Source organism: Canis lupus, chromosome 20 (genome assembly GCF_011100685.1).
Source record: "Canis lupus familiaris isolate Mischka breed German Shepherd chromosome 20, alternate assembly UU_Cfam_GSD_1.0, whole genome shotgun sequence".
NCBI lineage: Eukaryota > Metazoa > Chordata > Mammalia > Carnivora > Canidae > Canis > Canis lupus.
This window is the reverse complement of record NC_049241.1, coordinates 25046250-25062753: the sequence shown is the minus strand read 5'-3', so window position 1 is coordinate 25062753 and position 16504 is coordinate 25046250. Positions and strand designations below refer to the sequence as shown.

The 16504-nt window shown below is 46.4% G+C and overlaps 1 protein-coding gene across 2 annotated transcripts in view; it reads right to left on the bottom strand.

Annotated features, from left to right (window-relative positions):
- The window catches only part of LRIG1 (leucine rich repeats and immunoglobulin like domains 1), a 110843-nt gene extending 100623 nt beyond the window's left edge, over positions 1–10220 (bottom strand). For both annotated transcript variants that reach the window (XM_038565891.1, XM_038565892.1), the window contains exon 1: positions 9982–10220. In XM_038565891.1, coding sequence (XP_038421819.1) covers positions 9982–10220 — 239 coding nt within the window. The remainder of the gene's footprint in view (positions 1–9981) is intronic.
- Positions 10221–16504: the final 6284 nt, after the last annotated feature.

The window sequence follows — 16504 nt, the reverse complement described above, 5'->3', positions numbered from 1 at the left end:
ATTAATTCATTAGCCCAAGGTTACACTACCGATCAGGAGCTGAGCTGGGACAAAACCCCAAGGTCTCCTGATACCCAGCTACAGGCTATTTTTTCATCCTACCACATTTCTGCCTTCATAGCCTTAAGAAAATTAATTTTTCCTTTTAGTTCAATAGTTTTTAATCCCTCTTTGGTCACGAACCCCTTTATGAAGCTTCATGAAAATGTCGCCTTTCTGCCCAGAAAGATGTACTGAATTCCAAGATTTCAGATATAATAAATTTCCCTAGACCTCCCCCCACAACAAATAATATTTGAGGTCAGCCAGTCTTTATTTTAGGAGCATCTGGAATTCAATATAATTTAATCATTTCTAAGTACTGTTTCAAATGAACTTGTGAAAGAACCCAAAAATCTCCATTAGAAGAGTTCTTGATTTTTCACTTGGGCAAAGCACGGCCCTTGATGAGGTCAAATCACCCGTGGCCAAGAGTCCTACACAGACACCAAATCTGAGCAAACATTCAGAGGAATTTGGGACGAGGCAGGCTTTAACAGCTACACAACATTTCAGTTTGCTTTCTGGATCTCCTCTCCTCCAAAGACAGAAGGAAACCCCAGCCCCTCCAGACTGCAGCTTCTGCATGCATCCATCACTTCACTGCATCAACAACCAACTTCCTGGAAGCAATGAGCTCTTCTGGCTGTTTATAAGTTTTGCAAGCACTGTGAGCCTGTATGCCAGAAACTCACACCAGCCCAGGTGGAGAGAGGAAATCACTAACAACAACAAAAAATAATTAAAGGTAAAACACAAACTACAACGTAGGCAAGTTGCATGGTGATAGACCACCGTATCACACCGCTGAAATCAGATGAAGGAATGTAGTTCTCCCAGATTGCAAAACAGATTATTAAATTCACAGTCAAAATTTCTTAATTTTAAACCCTCCCCCCAAAAAAATTTTTATAAGGCCTCTGGCATGTACTTCCACTTTTTCAAAGGTAGAATTCACTGTAAGATGGTATCTAAACAAATATCACAGAAGTTTAATTAAGCTTACTTTGTCTCTGAGTTTGACATGACCACACTGCACAGCTTTTAAAACCCCTGAACGCCCCATAATCAATATGGAATTCAATTTTCACAAATAGGATATGGAAATCATTCAATAAACCAGGATGAGCGCACAATCACAAACGGAACTTGGAGACAAGGAACTCCCATTCAGATTCCTAACGAAGCAGCAGTCAGCATAAACTCTCAAAGGGTCTCTCCTAAATAACAACAGCAGTGCAGGCTGTGGAGAAACTAAACTTCTACAAAACAAAACAAAACAAAACAAAACCATTCTGCAGCTACTTGAAGAAAAGCATTTTCAAGACTGTGAAGTTTAAATCAAGCACAGAGGGTTCCAGGAACCTAGTTCTTTGCTTTTGGAGGATTTTCTTCCAGGGTGCCTCTCACTCTATTTAAAGCAGCTTCAAGTAGCCACAGCTGGAGGGTCAGGCCTTGCAAAGTAAACAACAGTTAACTTGGTTCAGACTGGAGACCTAACTACACCCAACGGCTAATTACCCCTCTATTAACCAACAAGATCTGAAATATCACTTTTTAAATGACCCATTCGAAGTTATGTTTGTTCACAAGTGGCTTCTAATCAGCAATTAATAGCATTGTAGAAACATCTCAATGAAGAGCTATGTGGGGAGAGAGGATAGTTCAAAATTGCATACTCCTGGCAAAGGCCTATAGGACCAAAGAACTTTCTAAGCACCTCCCAGAAGAAGGAGGGGGGGGGGAATCCTATTCTTAGAACACACAAAGTCAGAGTGCACACAGTACATGCTCAATAAACATTCTGTAAAGACAGCTTAACCAAAATTCCTTTTGGAAAAACACACTTAAATGATGTGGGGTTTTTTTTTTCCCCAAAAGTTGTTCAAATTTACATTTCTTAAAATCACCCTATAGTGAACTGTATGGTATGTGAATTATATCTTGATAAAGCTGTTCATAATAATAATATCTGATACATTTACACATGAAATGGTATGTTTGGATTTGCTTCCAAAAAACATGAAAGGTGAAAAGTGTGTTGGGGCACAGATCAAACGGGAGGAGCCATGGGGTGATCATTGTTGAAGCTGGTGGATGGTACAGAGAGTTCACTACCTCTCCCTATCCACTTCCAGAGATGTCTGGTAGCTCCTTAATAAAAAAGGTAAGAAAAGATACTCAAGACCAGCAGACGTTGCCTGGTCAAGTTCTCTCCAACCAGCCCAAAGCGCTAATGTCTGATACACAAATGCTTTCAAGAAAGCAAAGAGCTCTGCAACTATTAAGGTTTGGCAGAAAGCAGGATTATCTGTCCTCCAGTTCAAAAGTTAGATACTTCTCAGAGTCTCTAACAGGCTATCATCAAGAATGCACCAAGAGAGAGGACTTTATCAGCGTAATGTATGCTTTAAGTGACAAATTATTTGAATGACAGATTATAAATTGGTGGAAGGAACAAAGGATAGGAAGTGGGGGTGGGGGGTCACTTGCTAAATGCTGCATAAAGGAGCCTCAGAAGATGATGATGCTGTGGATTTTTTTTATCAGCTTAAAAAAATCCTCATTTTCACCTTGTTTCTTAACAACTAGGTAATTCTGCTTGCTGGACAGACCCTCATTCATTTCATTCACTAAATTCCTAATAATGAGACCTTGAGGAAAATACAAAACAAAACAAAACCCTGCAGATCTTAGAAGATTAGAGACCTGTCCACCACAGAAGTTTAAAGAATAATCAATGCGAAGTGCTTAAAGAGAGACAGACCATGCTTTCTTTAAACTCCCTGAATGCCACCTTTTGCCAAAACAAACTGAACAAGCAGTGATTGGAACCTGCATCCTGGTTCATAAGGAAACCAAGATGTATTAGGACTTGCAGAGATGAACGGATTGGTTGTTCACACAATGGGCTTTACCGGTTATGCCAGATTAAATAGTAATAAAGACGCCAACAATCATAGCCGTTCATGTGGGCAAGGCTGTGAATCACGGCCATTCACTGGGGAAAGGACACAGGTACAGGTGCAGAAGGAGTAACAGCAAATGGCTTTTCAGGTGGCATCCTTGCCAGATTCCAGACATGACCCTGTGCTCACCACCCGTGTCCCATACAATATAGCTGCAAACAAACCAAAACAAATGAAAAATGTCAGAGCTCTTCAGCTCTCTGTGTACAACCCAACAATCAACACCCCTCACCCCTCCTCCACTCTCAAATATTTCCAAAGAGAAATGGGTACAGCGCAGCATTCAGCTGGCCCCAGAGTCTGAAACCTAACCCCTGCCTGGAAGGGCGCACCTGCAGGCTTCCAAGCTATCGACCTAGAGGCACGACCTGCGTCTCAGTAGGGTTCAGTTTCAGTGAAACCAGGGAAATAATAGGATAAAACTATTAGTTTAAGGGCCTCTCACTTCTCTGCCTCCTTCCCATAGCCACCTCCCAAAGGATAATGCTAAAGGAACAGAAGTATTTGCACAACTGGAATACATTTATAAACCACCTCAATAATTTTTGCTAATTGTATAATTTGTATAATTTGCTGCAACTGTTCACAGCTTCCCGCCAGCCCTCCAGGTTGGCCTAAGATTCCCAAGGGCATATGAAATTTTACTTGTTTCACTTTATACATATCACCAAAAACTTCATGAGAGAAGGCTGCATGGGATGTGAGCCCTGCCACCTGCCAACTCCAAAACAGGTCCTCATTTCGGACAAGTCAGCTTTTCCTAGGAAGCATCTGTCACCAAGAAATCTGACGTGGAAGGACTGGCCGTGAGAAGATGTAAACCTTGAGTTACTGAGGCTTTCAACTCGCAACTGGGCTCCAGAATCAGCAGTGAACTGACAGACTTATATTGAGGAAGTGGACTAAACACATGTGTATCTGTCTTCACCGCAGCTGCCACTTGGACTAATACAATCCCCTTTATTAGAGATAAAGGAAGGACGTTTGCCCCAAATCACACAGGAGCTGTGGGGTGGTGGGGCCAGGGATGGCTTCTCGAAGTAATTTGCAATCTCTTCATCACAGTTCCCTAGTGAAGGGTGTGTGCCGGGTGTGATCACCAGGGATGAGGGTATCCACATATGAAACAGAGTGGAAGTGAAGAAAGCTTCACCCTCACCCAGTCTCCTCCCCACCAACAACCCAACCCAATACCCAACACAGGGAATGCTCATTTTGAGGACAAAGACAACTGAAGGCAAAACACAAAAACGCTTGAAACCCAGTGAAATGAAGGAACAGTTTTTTAAGAAACCAAGTGACTTCTGTAAGCAGCTGGGCTTACAGCTTGTGTTTCAGAAGAGTATGCAGAACATACTTGGATAAAAACCACATAGAAAGTATTAGATTATTAAAAAAAATGTAATAATATAGGAACATATAAAGCAAAAAAGTCCTTGGATAAGAAAAATCCAGAAGCATACTCCCTCCAAAAAATAAAAAAAAATTAAAAAATTAAAAAAACGAGAAACAAAAACCAGCATAAAAACTGGCAACTTCTTGGGATCCCTGGGTGGCTCAGAGGTTGAGCATCTATCTGCCTTCCGCTCAGGACATGACCCCGCGGTCCCGGGATCGAGTCCCACATCGGGCTCCCTGCATGGACCCTGCTTCTCCCTCTGTCTACCCCCCGCCCCCGCCTGTCTATCATGAAGAAATGAATAAAATCTTTTAAAAATAAAAATAAAAAAAAAGATTTTCAGTCAAAACTTTCTTAGCCACAATCATGGAATTGGCCAATTAACTGGTGAGTCTGTACTATTAAACTCTACTATTAGTTATATTAGTTATTAGCCTAATTATTAGTTATTAGTCTATTAGTTATATAAAAAAATAAGTGAAGGTTTCAAGTGGGTAAACTACTGTGAAAATTTTAACCTTTGGTCTTTAAAGTCCTACTTCTTTGCGTGGGAAGACACGAACAGATCTGAGCTTCTTAACTGATTCTCAAACTTGAACTGGACACATAAGCAGAGGACAATCACATTACTGACACACAACATGAACTGAATCCATGAGGCAGATGGAAGGGACCGCATAGGCCCAAGGTCATGCATAAGTCATAGAAAAACACCACTAACAGTCCCTGAATTTCCCACAGGCCAAGGAACATTGGGGATTTTTAGATATTTTCCCTCCTCTGCCTGGGAATTTTGCTTCTACCCCTCCTCCCTCTTGTCTCAAGACAATGCCTTCAGCCTTTGAAACTGCATCCATTGTAAACAGCTCTGAATATTAACACAGCCCAGAGTCCTGTTGGCTTTTAAAAGACCCCCAGGGTTTCAAATTGCAGTTTCTGAGGAGGGGGAAGGTCCCCAACGAGTAAATGTCCCCAAGCTCTTTCAAAAGGAGTTGAAAATTAGGCTTGCTTAGGAAAACCTGAAGTCCTTCAACCTATGGAGTAAGTCAGAAGAATCCCTTGGAGTTTTAAACAAATGGGGAAAAAGAAGAAAAGACGGTGGTACAACCAACATCCATTATTTACTTATAGAGACTTTAAATTCAATGAATCCCTTTTCCAGACTTGTCTCTCCTGTGGTTGTCACTTTTAAAATAACCACAGGCTATGTTAAATAACCTCCCCTTCCCTAACAGGCCTTCAGGGCTTCAGCAGGTGCACAGAACTGGGCCAGGTGCATTGTTAAGTGACACAAAACCCTAGTGGCTCTCTTGCATTCCTGTCCACCCTGAAAGGGAGGATGCTGAACAGCCTTTGCACCAAGGAGACACTTCTGCAGAATGGGGGAGAGGCCCTTTCATTGTGAGCATGGTCTCTGAGGGAGAGAAAGGTCAGCCAGAGGCCATCCCAACGCGCTCAGGGCAGGCTGCATGGGGAACACAGGCAAAGAAATGAGCTCTGCAGGGAGAGAAATCTCTAGCCAAAGGAGCAGAGCTAGATTGCCGGGACATCGGGACATCTAGTAGGAAAGAGCTCTTATTACATTGAAACATCTTCAGTTTTTTGGAGATGATGAATTATTCCTGACAATACATTCCAGAGTCCAAAGTTTGTGAAATCTAGTGACCAAATGTAATTATTGAAAGAGATATTTTCTTTTGAAAACGGTCCCTGGGAAAGGGGGCATGAACAGTTCTGACATCCTGAAGGCAAGAGGGGCACTGTGTGCCAACACAGTTCACTTATTTGGGAACCCGGGAGTCTCCATACGCTTCCTAATTTCACAGTATTCACAAATTTGGATTTTGATGGCTATCATTTCATATCAGAGGGACTGAAATAGTGTGCCTTTCTCTCAAGGCAACTAATTTTATTTGCCAGACTTCCCTTACTCAAAACAGGTGTCAGAGAACTAGTAATAGACAAACACTGCATCTTGGAGGGGAAGGGAGACCAGGCTTCTGACACTTGTTGCAAAGGAAAGGACTCTGAGCCCAAGCTAAATGTCCCCAAAACTCTGAAAGCACTTGTACCTTTCAGATTTTTGGCCATTAACCCATATTCCCAACAACCCTTTGTCCATCCTCAGAAATTGGATGATGTCTGATGAGTTCTTTGTAAGTTATATAGGGACACAAAGAGAAAAATGGGCCGAAGGGAAGACCTGAGGACAATCCTTACAATCATCAACTTCTTACACACACACACACACACACACACATCTCACCTGAGGTTCTGGAACAATCTGGTCATCATCAATGATTTAAGTCAAATTTAAGTCTAATTTGCATAAACAGGATGGGAAGTACGTTCCAAATCCTTAATTCACAACACCCTGCACACCTGGCCCTTCTAGCACAGCTGTAAAATTTGAAAGACAAAGGCCCTCTTTGCTACACAACTACAATGGCAACCTCTGGCTGGTGTTTATTTTCTAATGCAATCTTGAGCACCACTTTTTGTGCCAGAACTGACAAGGTTAGACTTAAGCCCCCAGGTTTGATACCGCAAATACCTAAGGAGACGTAATACAAAGAGACCCAAATCAATACACTCATCTGAATGTGGCTCCGGATAACTGCACGAGGAGTCCTTGAGTCAAAATCCTGGTTTTCAAATGCTGTGTCACCTTCCCTCCCCAGTAAGAACGACTGAGAATCTGGATTTGCTCCTCCGGGGCCTGCCCTCTTTCCAATCACAATCCCATAAGCCACCATTCAGTCCCAGAACAGTTACACTAGCCACATACTGTGCTCAACTTTATGCCACAGGGAAGAGTCTAAGGTAAATTGTATTTAATACTGCTCAAACAGCTTCTGAAGCCCTGCTCTCAAAAATAATTTCAAAGAAAGCAAACATCTAAGTTCTAAGAAGTTCAACTTCTTCTAAGGTTCTGGGAAGTTGGAATAAGGCTTGGCAATGCTTGGTGCTATTTATGAATGTGCTGGTTGGACTATGCCAATCTCACCTACGTAATGGGATGGCAGACTCAGTTATGGCTCAACTACTACAACCATAAGTTATTGTGAAGACGTTATCCTCAGGCTCCAGGAATGAACGCATTTTCCCTTCTACCACTGCCATTCCATTTTTTTCCTATTCAAACTGCATTTACATTTACTATTAAAAAGTCTTACTTTCTGTACACTAGGCCTAGGAGCAACTCCAAAATTAGATGCTCTGTTTACAAAAGTTAAAAAAAAAAGTTCCATAAAGCCACAGGTCCCCTTCTATCTCCAACCCATAGCCTGAAATTGTTTGAACTAGCTGCAGTAAATCTAGTTCATGGGGTTATAAATGAGCTCAAAGCATTTTCTAGACACAATGGACTGGGAGGGTATAAACTTGGTGAAACTACAAGATATTTTATTTTATTATATACAGAGACTTTCTCCCCTAAAGTCTTGCTGAATCATAGCCAGGAATTTAAACCATATAAATATCCCGATGGAAAACTCAGAATAAGACTAATGACTTAAATGAAGAAATCTGGTCTAGAAAACACACACACACACACTTCATTTTTCTTTAATCAGAAAAAAATGACTTCACACATATTTTTCAAAAGATACCCATTTTGTAACATGGTATTGCCACATACTAATCAGAAATCACCATTCATATCTCAAAATCTAATCGGTTAACACCATAATCAGCATGATCAAATCTAGTGAGGCTCAAAGCAGGCAGTTTGGAATTTATTGGTCATCAAATGTGTGAGTAAAAGAGAAAAGACTGCAATTTAAAAGGTACTTATGTCATGTGAAATGTCACTCCTAAGCAACAGGAAGCCCCGAAAGTGGCTAGTTTTGCTCCAAAAATTAAAGGACAAGGCAAAGTGGATCTTGTGACCACCGGGAAGTGCAAATAAGAGGACACCCTGTCCTCTCTGCGCAGTCACCACTTCTGTACTAAGTGCCTTCCCCACAATGCCACTGACACATGGCACTGGTAGTCATTCTTCCAACAGGTGAACACTTCAGAAGTTATTCTGATTCTGCCCACATGATTTTATTTTAAAAACTATCTTAGTAATATGTAAAGGGAAAACCACCATACCCCAGACTGCCCCAAGTAAACAGGATTCTATCTGGCAATGCTGGGCTCTGTCTCCCACTACTTAACAGCCACCTCCTGTATTAACCCCCCTAGCCCTCCCCCCCCCCAAGACCACTGATTTTCACGAAGTCAGTGAATTCCACAGAAGCAGCAGAAAATTGCAGAGAAAAACCTAACCCCAACAAAAATCCAGTTTCAAAACTCCACAGTACTTGATCATCAGGCTGCGTGGTAAGTTACAGATCCACGTGCCCGGTTCCAGATACCCAGACCACATTTTCTTAGACCAAGCCACAGGTGTCGTTTAAAACTTGTGTCACCAGTTTTCTCTTCTTTAAACTGGTGAATGTCATGCCTGAGGTTCCTCCCGTGCCCCTATATGTTCTAGGAAAGGTGTCCAATTATGCAACTGAAAAGGAGACGATTCAAGCGAGGCCTTTTCTAGAAGGTACTGCTAGTTCTGCAGAGATGCTTAATTACCCATAACTGGATAGGATTTTTTTGACTCTCGAACCAGATTTCTTAGAATAGAAAAGCGCCTATTCTATTCTACTATGTTTACAGACGTCTAAAGCGGTTTCTTCCTGCCAAATCTCCTGTAAGTAGGGTCCCACTAAAGTCGTCACAGGCCGAGATCCTGACAGCCCAGAAAAGAGCCTCTTTCAGGTGAAACAGACAGCTTAAATTAGCAACCAGGACCCTGGCACCTTCTCCTGAAGTAGCACTACTCCTAATTTGCACCATTTACGGGGGAGAAATGAAGTGTGGGGCTCCACCCCACTGCATCAGGAAGCCCTACAGGGCCCCTAAGGAATAGACAGGAAGGGTCTGGAACACAGTTCCCTAATGCCCATCAGGTGGAAAGGGATCAAGACACCCCACTCACACACACACACACACACACACAGCAGTCACATATCCAGGAACTTTGCAAGCCCCCAAACGTGGGTGTAGGCAGGCTCGTACCCCTGCCAGAGCCAAGTCAGGCCACCACGGTCCTGTGGGACTCGGAGGCAGCTACGCACACGCACTCTCACTAATAAATAATGTAAATGGAAGACTGGAGCCAAGAGTCACCTTCCTTCGTTGCGCACTGGAAGGCGGAGGAGCTCACACACCCAAGAGTTGGGTTACAGGTTACAGGAGAGGGGGAAGGAAAAAAAAAAAAAAGAAGTAGAGACCCGCAGACCCCAGACGGGCTTCCTGACACCCTCGCTTCCAGATGTTTCCCGCTCTGCAGCGCACACACGCGCGCACACACACGCACACACACGCACACGCGCGCTCCGGCTCCCCGGCAGTCGCTCACCTGCAGACCCCGCGGGTACCTCCCGGAGCCCACCGCCCCGCGCCCACGCCCGCTCCTCGGCGCCCAGCCTCCCCGCCAGCGGCCCGTGCAACCCGGGGGGGCAGGCACCCCCGCCGCCGCGACTCCGAGGGCAGCGCCCGGGGCTCGGGGAGTGGGCCGGCACTCACAGGCTCCGCGTCCAGGCGGGCAGGTCCCCGGGCAGCGCCGCGAAGCCGCGCCCGCCGCAGTCCAGCGAGTCCCCCGCGCAAGTGCAGGCGGCCGCGCAGGGCGCTCGCGGCTCGGCCCCCGCCGACCCCGGCCGGAGCAGCAGCAGCAGCAGCAGCAGCAGCGGCGGCGGCGGCGGCGGCAGGACCGGACGCGGCGAGCGACGCGGGGCCCCGAGCGCTCCCCGGACCGGCCGCGCCATCTTGTCTGCAGCGCGCGGCGAGGTCCGGGCGCGGAGGCTGCGAGGCTCCCGGGGGGCGGGCGGGCGGGCGGGGGGCTCCGCGGCGCGCTAGGCTCCGCGCCGGGGCATGGCCGGCCGCGCTAGTCCGCCCGCGCTGCCCGGGCCGCTCCGCAGCCGCCGGCGGGGGCCGCGAGCCCCGCGCCCATCCGGGCCGCCCCGGCGGCGCTCCTGCAAGCCCCGGGCTCCCGGCAGCAGGGCAGCGGCTCGGCCGGCGCTCCTCGCCTGCACGGAAGGCGCTCAGTCCCGCAGCCCGAGCCGCGCGCCCGAACGCATCCTCGTCGCGGCCCGCAGCGCCCCGCAGCGCCCCGCAGCTGGACGGCGCGGTCACCCCCGGGCCCGAGCGCCCCCGCTGTCCCGGCCCCGCAGGCTGAGCGCGCGCGCGCAGTTCCGGGCCGCGCTCGGCTCCTCCGCGCCGCGAGAGCCCCGCCGACCTCGCGGCCGAACAATCAGCCGCTCGCCGCGGGCCTCCCGGCGGGCCCCGACGCCCCGCCCCCGCCGCTCGCCCTCACACACCCCCTGGGCTCCGCGCCCGCCGCCTCCCGCCGGCCCACGTTGGACACTTCGCGGCGGCGCCCGCCACGCCCCCCGGCCCGCTGCTCATTGGCTGCCGGAGACCAGGGCGACCAGGCCGCGCAGCCATTGGCGCGCTCGCCGCGGTCCCGCCCCCGCCCCTCGGGAGGCCCCGCCCCTCGGAGGCCCCGCCCCCCGGAGGCCCCGCCCCGCTCCCTTTTCCCACCCAAGGTGTGAAGGGCGGGGGACCCGGAGGAGGCGAAAGGGAGAGGCGGCCTCCGACCCTTAAAGGGGACGTGCCGTCTGGCGGCGGAGAAGCCGGCTGCGGGCTGGGGAGTGGAGGCGAGACGTGCCCTCGGGGTCTAGGGGAGGAGAGAAAGTTGATTAAGAGGGTAACGCCTCCGCTTTTGCAGTTGTCCTGGCCACCCGCTTCCTTCCCTTCTCCCCTGGCTGTAAATAGGGCCGGGGATGGGGAGCAAAGTCTGTGCCCACTCGCCAGGCGCCCTGCGAGACCCAAGGCACAGATTTCAAACTCCGCAGATTTCCTACCAGTCACTTCAAGAGGGCTGGCCGCCTTCCTCTTCGCGCAACTTGGAGCTCCGTCCTGCTCCTGACTCGTTCTTGACCTCTCAAATCCAGCAGTGCGTCCTCAGTTACCAAAGGGAGCGTGGGCTGCAGAAACCAGGTCTCAAAGGTGCACACACACGCACGCCCGCCCCTAACCCTCGCTTAAAGGGTACCTCTGAAAATGCTCCAGGCTTCATATGGACAGTTGCTTTGTTTGCTCGTTTGTTTAAATCTGAGTGTTTTTAAGCCGGTTTTCAGGAGACAGAGTAGAAGGGAAAAATAGTGATTGTGGCAGATCTTCTAAGTTTAGCCCTTACAAGTCCGAACATAGTAGCCATGTGTGTCCAAACCACCGTGAGGTCGAGCGCGCGTGTACACACACACACACGCACACACACACATGCAAGCGTGCAGTGAGAAAGGGGAAAGGTTAGCACCCTAATATATAGCTGCCCCTCTGGGCGTTTTGGTTTTTGCTGGTGTCTCCCGTCCCTTTCCAAGTGTATGCAAGTTTCTAACATAACTGCACAAATGCAGCAAGTCAAGTCTTTCCAAAAACACTTGCTCCAGCAAATGAAAGCTGACTTTGTGTTTTATGGAAACGGAGGAGAAGAGCTGCTGCTCAGAAAGAAAAAGAAAAAAAAAAGCGAAACGTGTTTAAAGGGTTTTGTTACCCATTTGATGTATTCTAAGAGGGCTTATCTTAATTGAGATGTTAAACTTTGCCTCAACCAGAGGAGCATGTCTGGTGGTTACTGGTTTCCTTTCTCCTTATTTCCCTCCTCCTCTTCTATTTCTCCACCTACCTCCTCTGATTAAGTACGCTATCAGATATAATGGTGCCTCGCTTCTCTCTCTCTCTGTCTTTTTATGCATGATCTCAGCAGTGATGCCCAAAGCAATGCTCAAATATGTGTGTAAATCAATCCAAATATGATTCCCAAGAAACACTATCAGAAAAATGTTACACCGGACCCATCTACCCAGGGCTTTAATCAGTTTTTATGTTTCATTTGTAATCCACATAAACATACACCTTCCATCTGGACAAGAAGAAATGGATCTCTGTGTTGTAATGCCTTTCGGCAAAATAATAATAAACCTAAGAATGGAATTTGAAGGGTCCCCAAATTTATGAGGTCCTTTATGTCAATGTTTCTTAAACTTTTCGAGACCAAGGAACACAAAACAGTAATTTATGTAGAATACCCATGAACATTTCCTTAAACAAAACTGTCAGGTCCTCCAGCCTCACCCCTACCCCCAAATGAAACAACATATGTGGCAAAAAGATGTTGAACTCATTGAACCTCTTGAGCGGCTGACCTAAAATTATCTTGCAGGTCTCTTCCATAGAAGTATTATAAAATGGATATTTATTGTCAGATGTTTTCCAAATGCTTGTGAGCGTGCCCGTACGATGCTCTTTTGGGACACTGAGATTCTGGAAGTTGGGTTTGAGACTCTGCAAGGTAAGGGTGTGCCTACAAATGTAAAGCATCCCCTGTGGTCTAGTTACCACGCAGCCAGAGAGAAGCATTCCAAAACCAAGGAACACTTGGGGGGACTGGGCGCCTGAGCCTTGGCAGTTCCTCTTGTCTACAGCAGAGCATGAAGTCATGTCTGCTCCCCATACCATGTATGGAAGTTTGCCCACATACTAGCAACCTGCTTGTGATTGAGAGTGTGAGCTTGGAGAGCAGTGATGTTGGGCTCAGGAGAGAATTCATCATCTGTGGCCACAACCTGAGATCAAGGAGACCTGAACAACAACAACAATGACAAATTTCTAAGGGAGTCCACGTCCCTGCTTATCAAAGTGCAAGTCTTGGCACACTTAGCACAGAGCAAGAGTGGATTTGGTGACTCTGGGTCCCCATTTTCCTTGACTGCCATCTTCACGATTTTAAATAGTTCTTTATTCCTTGAAGGGGTCGTGCAGGGATTTTAGGTTTTCTGGTTCATTTTAACCTACCAGAGACCAATCTCCGGGGGTCTGCATGGAATCAAATCCCCAGTGAGAATTGCTACATGTCTCTCTTAGCCATTAAACCTCTTAAACCCATTGAAAAAGAGAAACCCCAATTTAAATAGCCTGAAATCACCAAGCGGGGCGGGGGGGGGGGGGGGGGGGAGGAGCAAATGATAAAATAACAAGAAAGCAGGTTGATCATGGGTATTACTTTTTTTTTTTTTTAAACACAAATTCCAGAGGACCGAATTATGGCAGTTTGTTACAGTTCTGGGTGGTGATAATTGGTGGTTTTATAGAACACTGAGATTCAGAAGTGCTTTCTCATTGTTAGAAGAGGCTTTATATCATGTTCAGTACATTAGAAGAGCACCAGGGCAGCAGTCAGAAGACCTGGATTCTAGCCAGGCCTCATTACCCATGAAACCTTGCCTTCAGCCTCAGTTTTGTCAAATGGAAAACAAAGATAATGGTACTTCTGACCTGAGTGCAAAGACAGTTAAGGAAGGATCCATTTTGATATAGAACACGAGGGGCAGTTCAACTGTTTAGGGCTACATACACTTAAGGCTGATTTGTAAGGTGTTTTTGAATCATAACACTGGAAAAAATTGAGAGTCCATATACATACGACACATGGAAAATTTTAGTAGGTGCTTTCAGCATAAAGGTTTTTTTTTTCTCAGGGATGCCACAAAGGGTTAATAATTACCTATAAAACCCCTGAAGACTTGCAGGGTGATGACAGCCCTGCTCTGAGCCTGTTTTGTATCTCTCTTCCAAGGAAAATAAAGCTGTGTACTCATTAACTCCTTCCTTGCAATAATCTTGTCAAGGAGATGGATTGGTGGAGAAGGCTAGAGAGGAAGCCAATGAGTCCAGGATTGGACTGACTCTAAGATGATCCATTTGGAGATTTCTGTCCCCCATTCCAACATTTTCCCTGGGTGGAGGCAGGAAGAGGTGTGCTTTGTTGAGCAATCTCTGGCTGGTGGAATATTGGTTAATGCCCAAACAGTGCCAAGCAGCAGTTGCTTCATTTCCATAGATAGACTGCTCACCTGCGACCCTGCACATGTCCCTGCCCCCTTCTACAGAGCAGCATCAACTGGGCCCCAAACCAGTGGTTTCTACCTTCTACCACAGACGAACCTGCACGCCTGTCCTTGCCTCGCGAATTTGTGATTGTAACTGGTTCGCTGAAAGGATAGAGAACAATTTTATGAAAGCTGTCAGCATTTCAAAATTTTGAGAGTCTGGAATGAAAGTCAGTATGAGAAGCAGCCTCTTAGCCTCAGTGATGAAGAGATGCACTAATTACATCATCCACAGGGACTAGACCTCTCACCCTCCCTCGGCTACCTTTCCAGTTGTCACTTGGAGCAGCACCTGAAAGGGGAGGAGGGATGGAAAATCATAGTTTATACCTTACTGCCAGCAACTGAGCAGCAACACTTCAATGCATATAAAAGACAGCACATTTATCATAACTTACAATAATAATCTTCGTGAAGTCATACACCTTATATTTTTCAAAGCACTCACATCACAACAACAGCAACCATTTACTGAGGACTTATTATGTGTCTGTCACTTAGCTGAGTGTTTTATATACTTTTTTCATTGAGGTTGATGTTGAGAAAAATGCTCCAGGCTACACAAGCTAATAAGTGATAAGGCCAAGGTTCCAAGCCAGCTCTGTGGACACCAAAGATCCATTATGACATTTGAGCCTCATATATTTTGAATATGGTGGTTGTTATAGTTCCCACCCTATAGATGAAAAAGCTGAGGTTAAATGATTGTGTCAAGGTCACATAGGATCAAGAATAAATAGAACCTTCTTTTTTTAAAATAATTTATTTATTTACTGGGCAACCCGGGTGGCTCAGCAGTTTTGTGCTGCCTTCAGCCCAGGGTGTGATCCTGGAGACCCGGGATCGAGTCCCACGTCGGGCTCCCTGCATGGAGCCTGCTTCTCCCTCTGCCTGAGTCTCTACCTCTCTCTCTTTCTCTGTGTCTCTCACGAATAAATAAAATCTAAAAAAAAAAAAAAAAAGGTATTTATTCACTTATTGCAAAGAGAGAGAGAGAGAGACAGAGTACTTCAGGGAGTGGGGAGGAGCAGAGGGAGAGGAAAAAACAGACTCTGTGCTAAGCATGGAGCCTGACTCTTGGAGCTGAAACCAAGAGTCAGACACTTAACCAACTGAGCCACCCAGGTGCCTCTAAACAGAACCTTCTTAAATCAAAGTTCCTTCTCACCCATCACCACACATGCTTTATACCCAATACACATCTTTAGAGGTGCATCATAATGCTTGTTTCTCAAGGACTTTGTGAAAACGGACATAATTTCTTTCCTTTTCCATACTTGCTAATAGCTTTCCAGAATTTCTTCTATGATTAATAAGCTAACATTTTATGGTAAATATATTGGCCTCTGCCCCCACCATACACAGCAAAACCTGTATAGTTATAATGGTTAGTATTTACAGAGCACTTACTATGCATTAGATATTATTTCACATTTCACATGATGGTTTAATTCCAGTAAAGTCGCATGAGGGTTTTATGAGGTAGGCACCCTGAAGGTCAATTCACATTGGAGCTACTGAGACTCTGGTCAATCCGATTACCCAAGTCATGCCGAAGTTAGGGATTGAATCCGGACCACAAAGCCTGTGTCTAGCAGTCATCCAGCCGCATCCTTAACACTCTCTATTTGAATTATGTTTTGTGCTTATTTCTTCTTCTGGACCCGCAGCTCATGAAGTTCAGAGTCTGCATCTCTGCCCTGTCTTGGTATCCTGTTGTCTAGCACAGTATCAGGCTCGTGGTTGCACAGAGGTAGCATTTGCTGCCCGAGCCCTGCAAGCTCTGAAGGAAAGGACACTTGCCAAGCACCCCGTTCCATTTATTCAACAAGCTTGCTCTTCAAATGCATGCACCAGCAGCAGCAACATCCCTGGGAGCTCATCAGAAATCTCAGCCCCCGTCCCAGACCCATGGGATCAGGATCTGCCTTTGAGCAGGGCTCCTGGGTGATTCCTTTGGACACTTAAAATTAAGAATCATCAGTCACCATAGGTACCCCACACACCCTGTGGCCATCTCCCCCAATACTGCCACAAAGATAAGCTCTTTGCACTTTGTGTGTTTTTATGAGCATGCGTGCATGTTTATGTTTTCCACA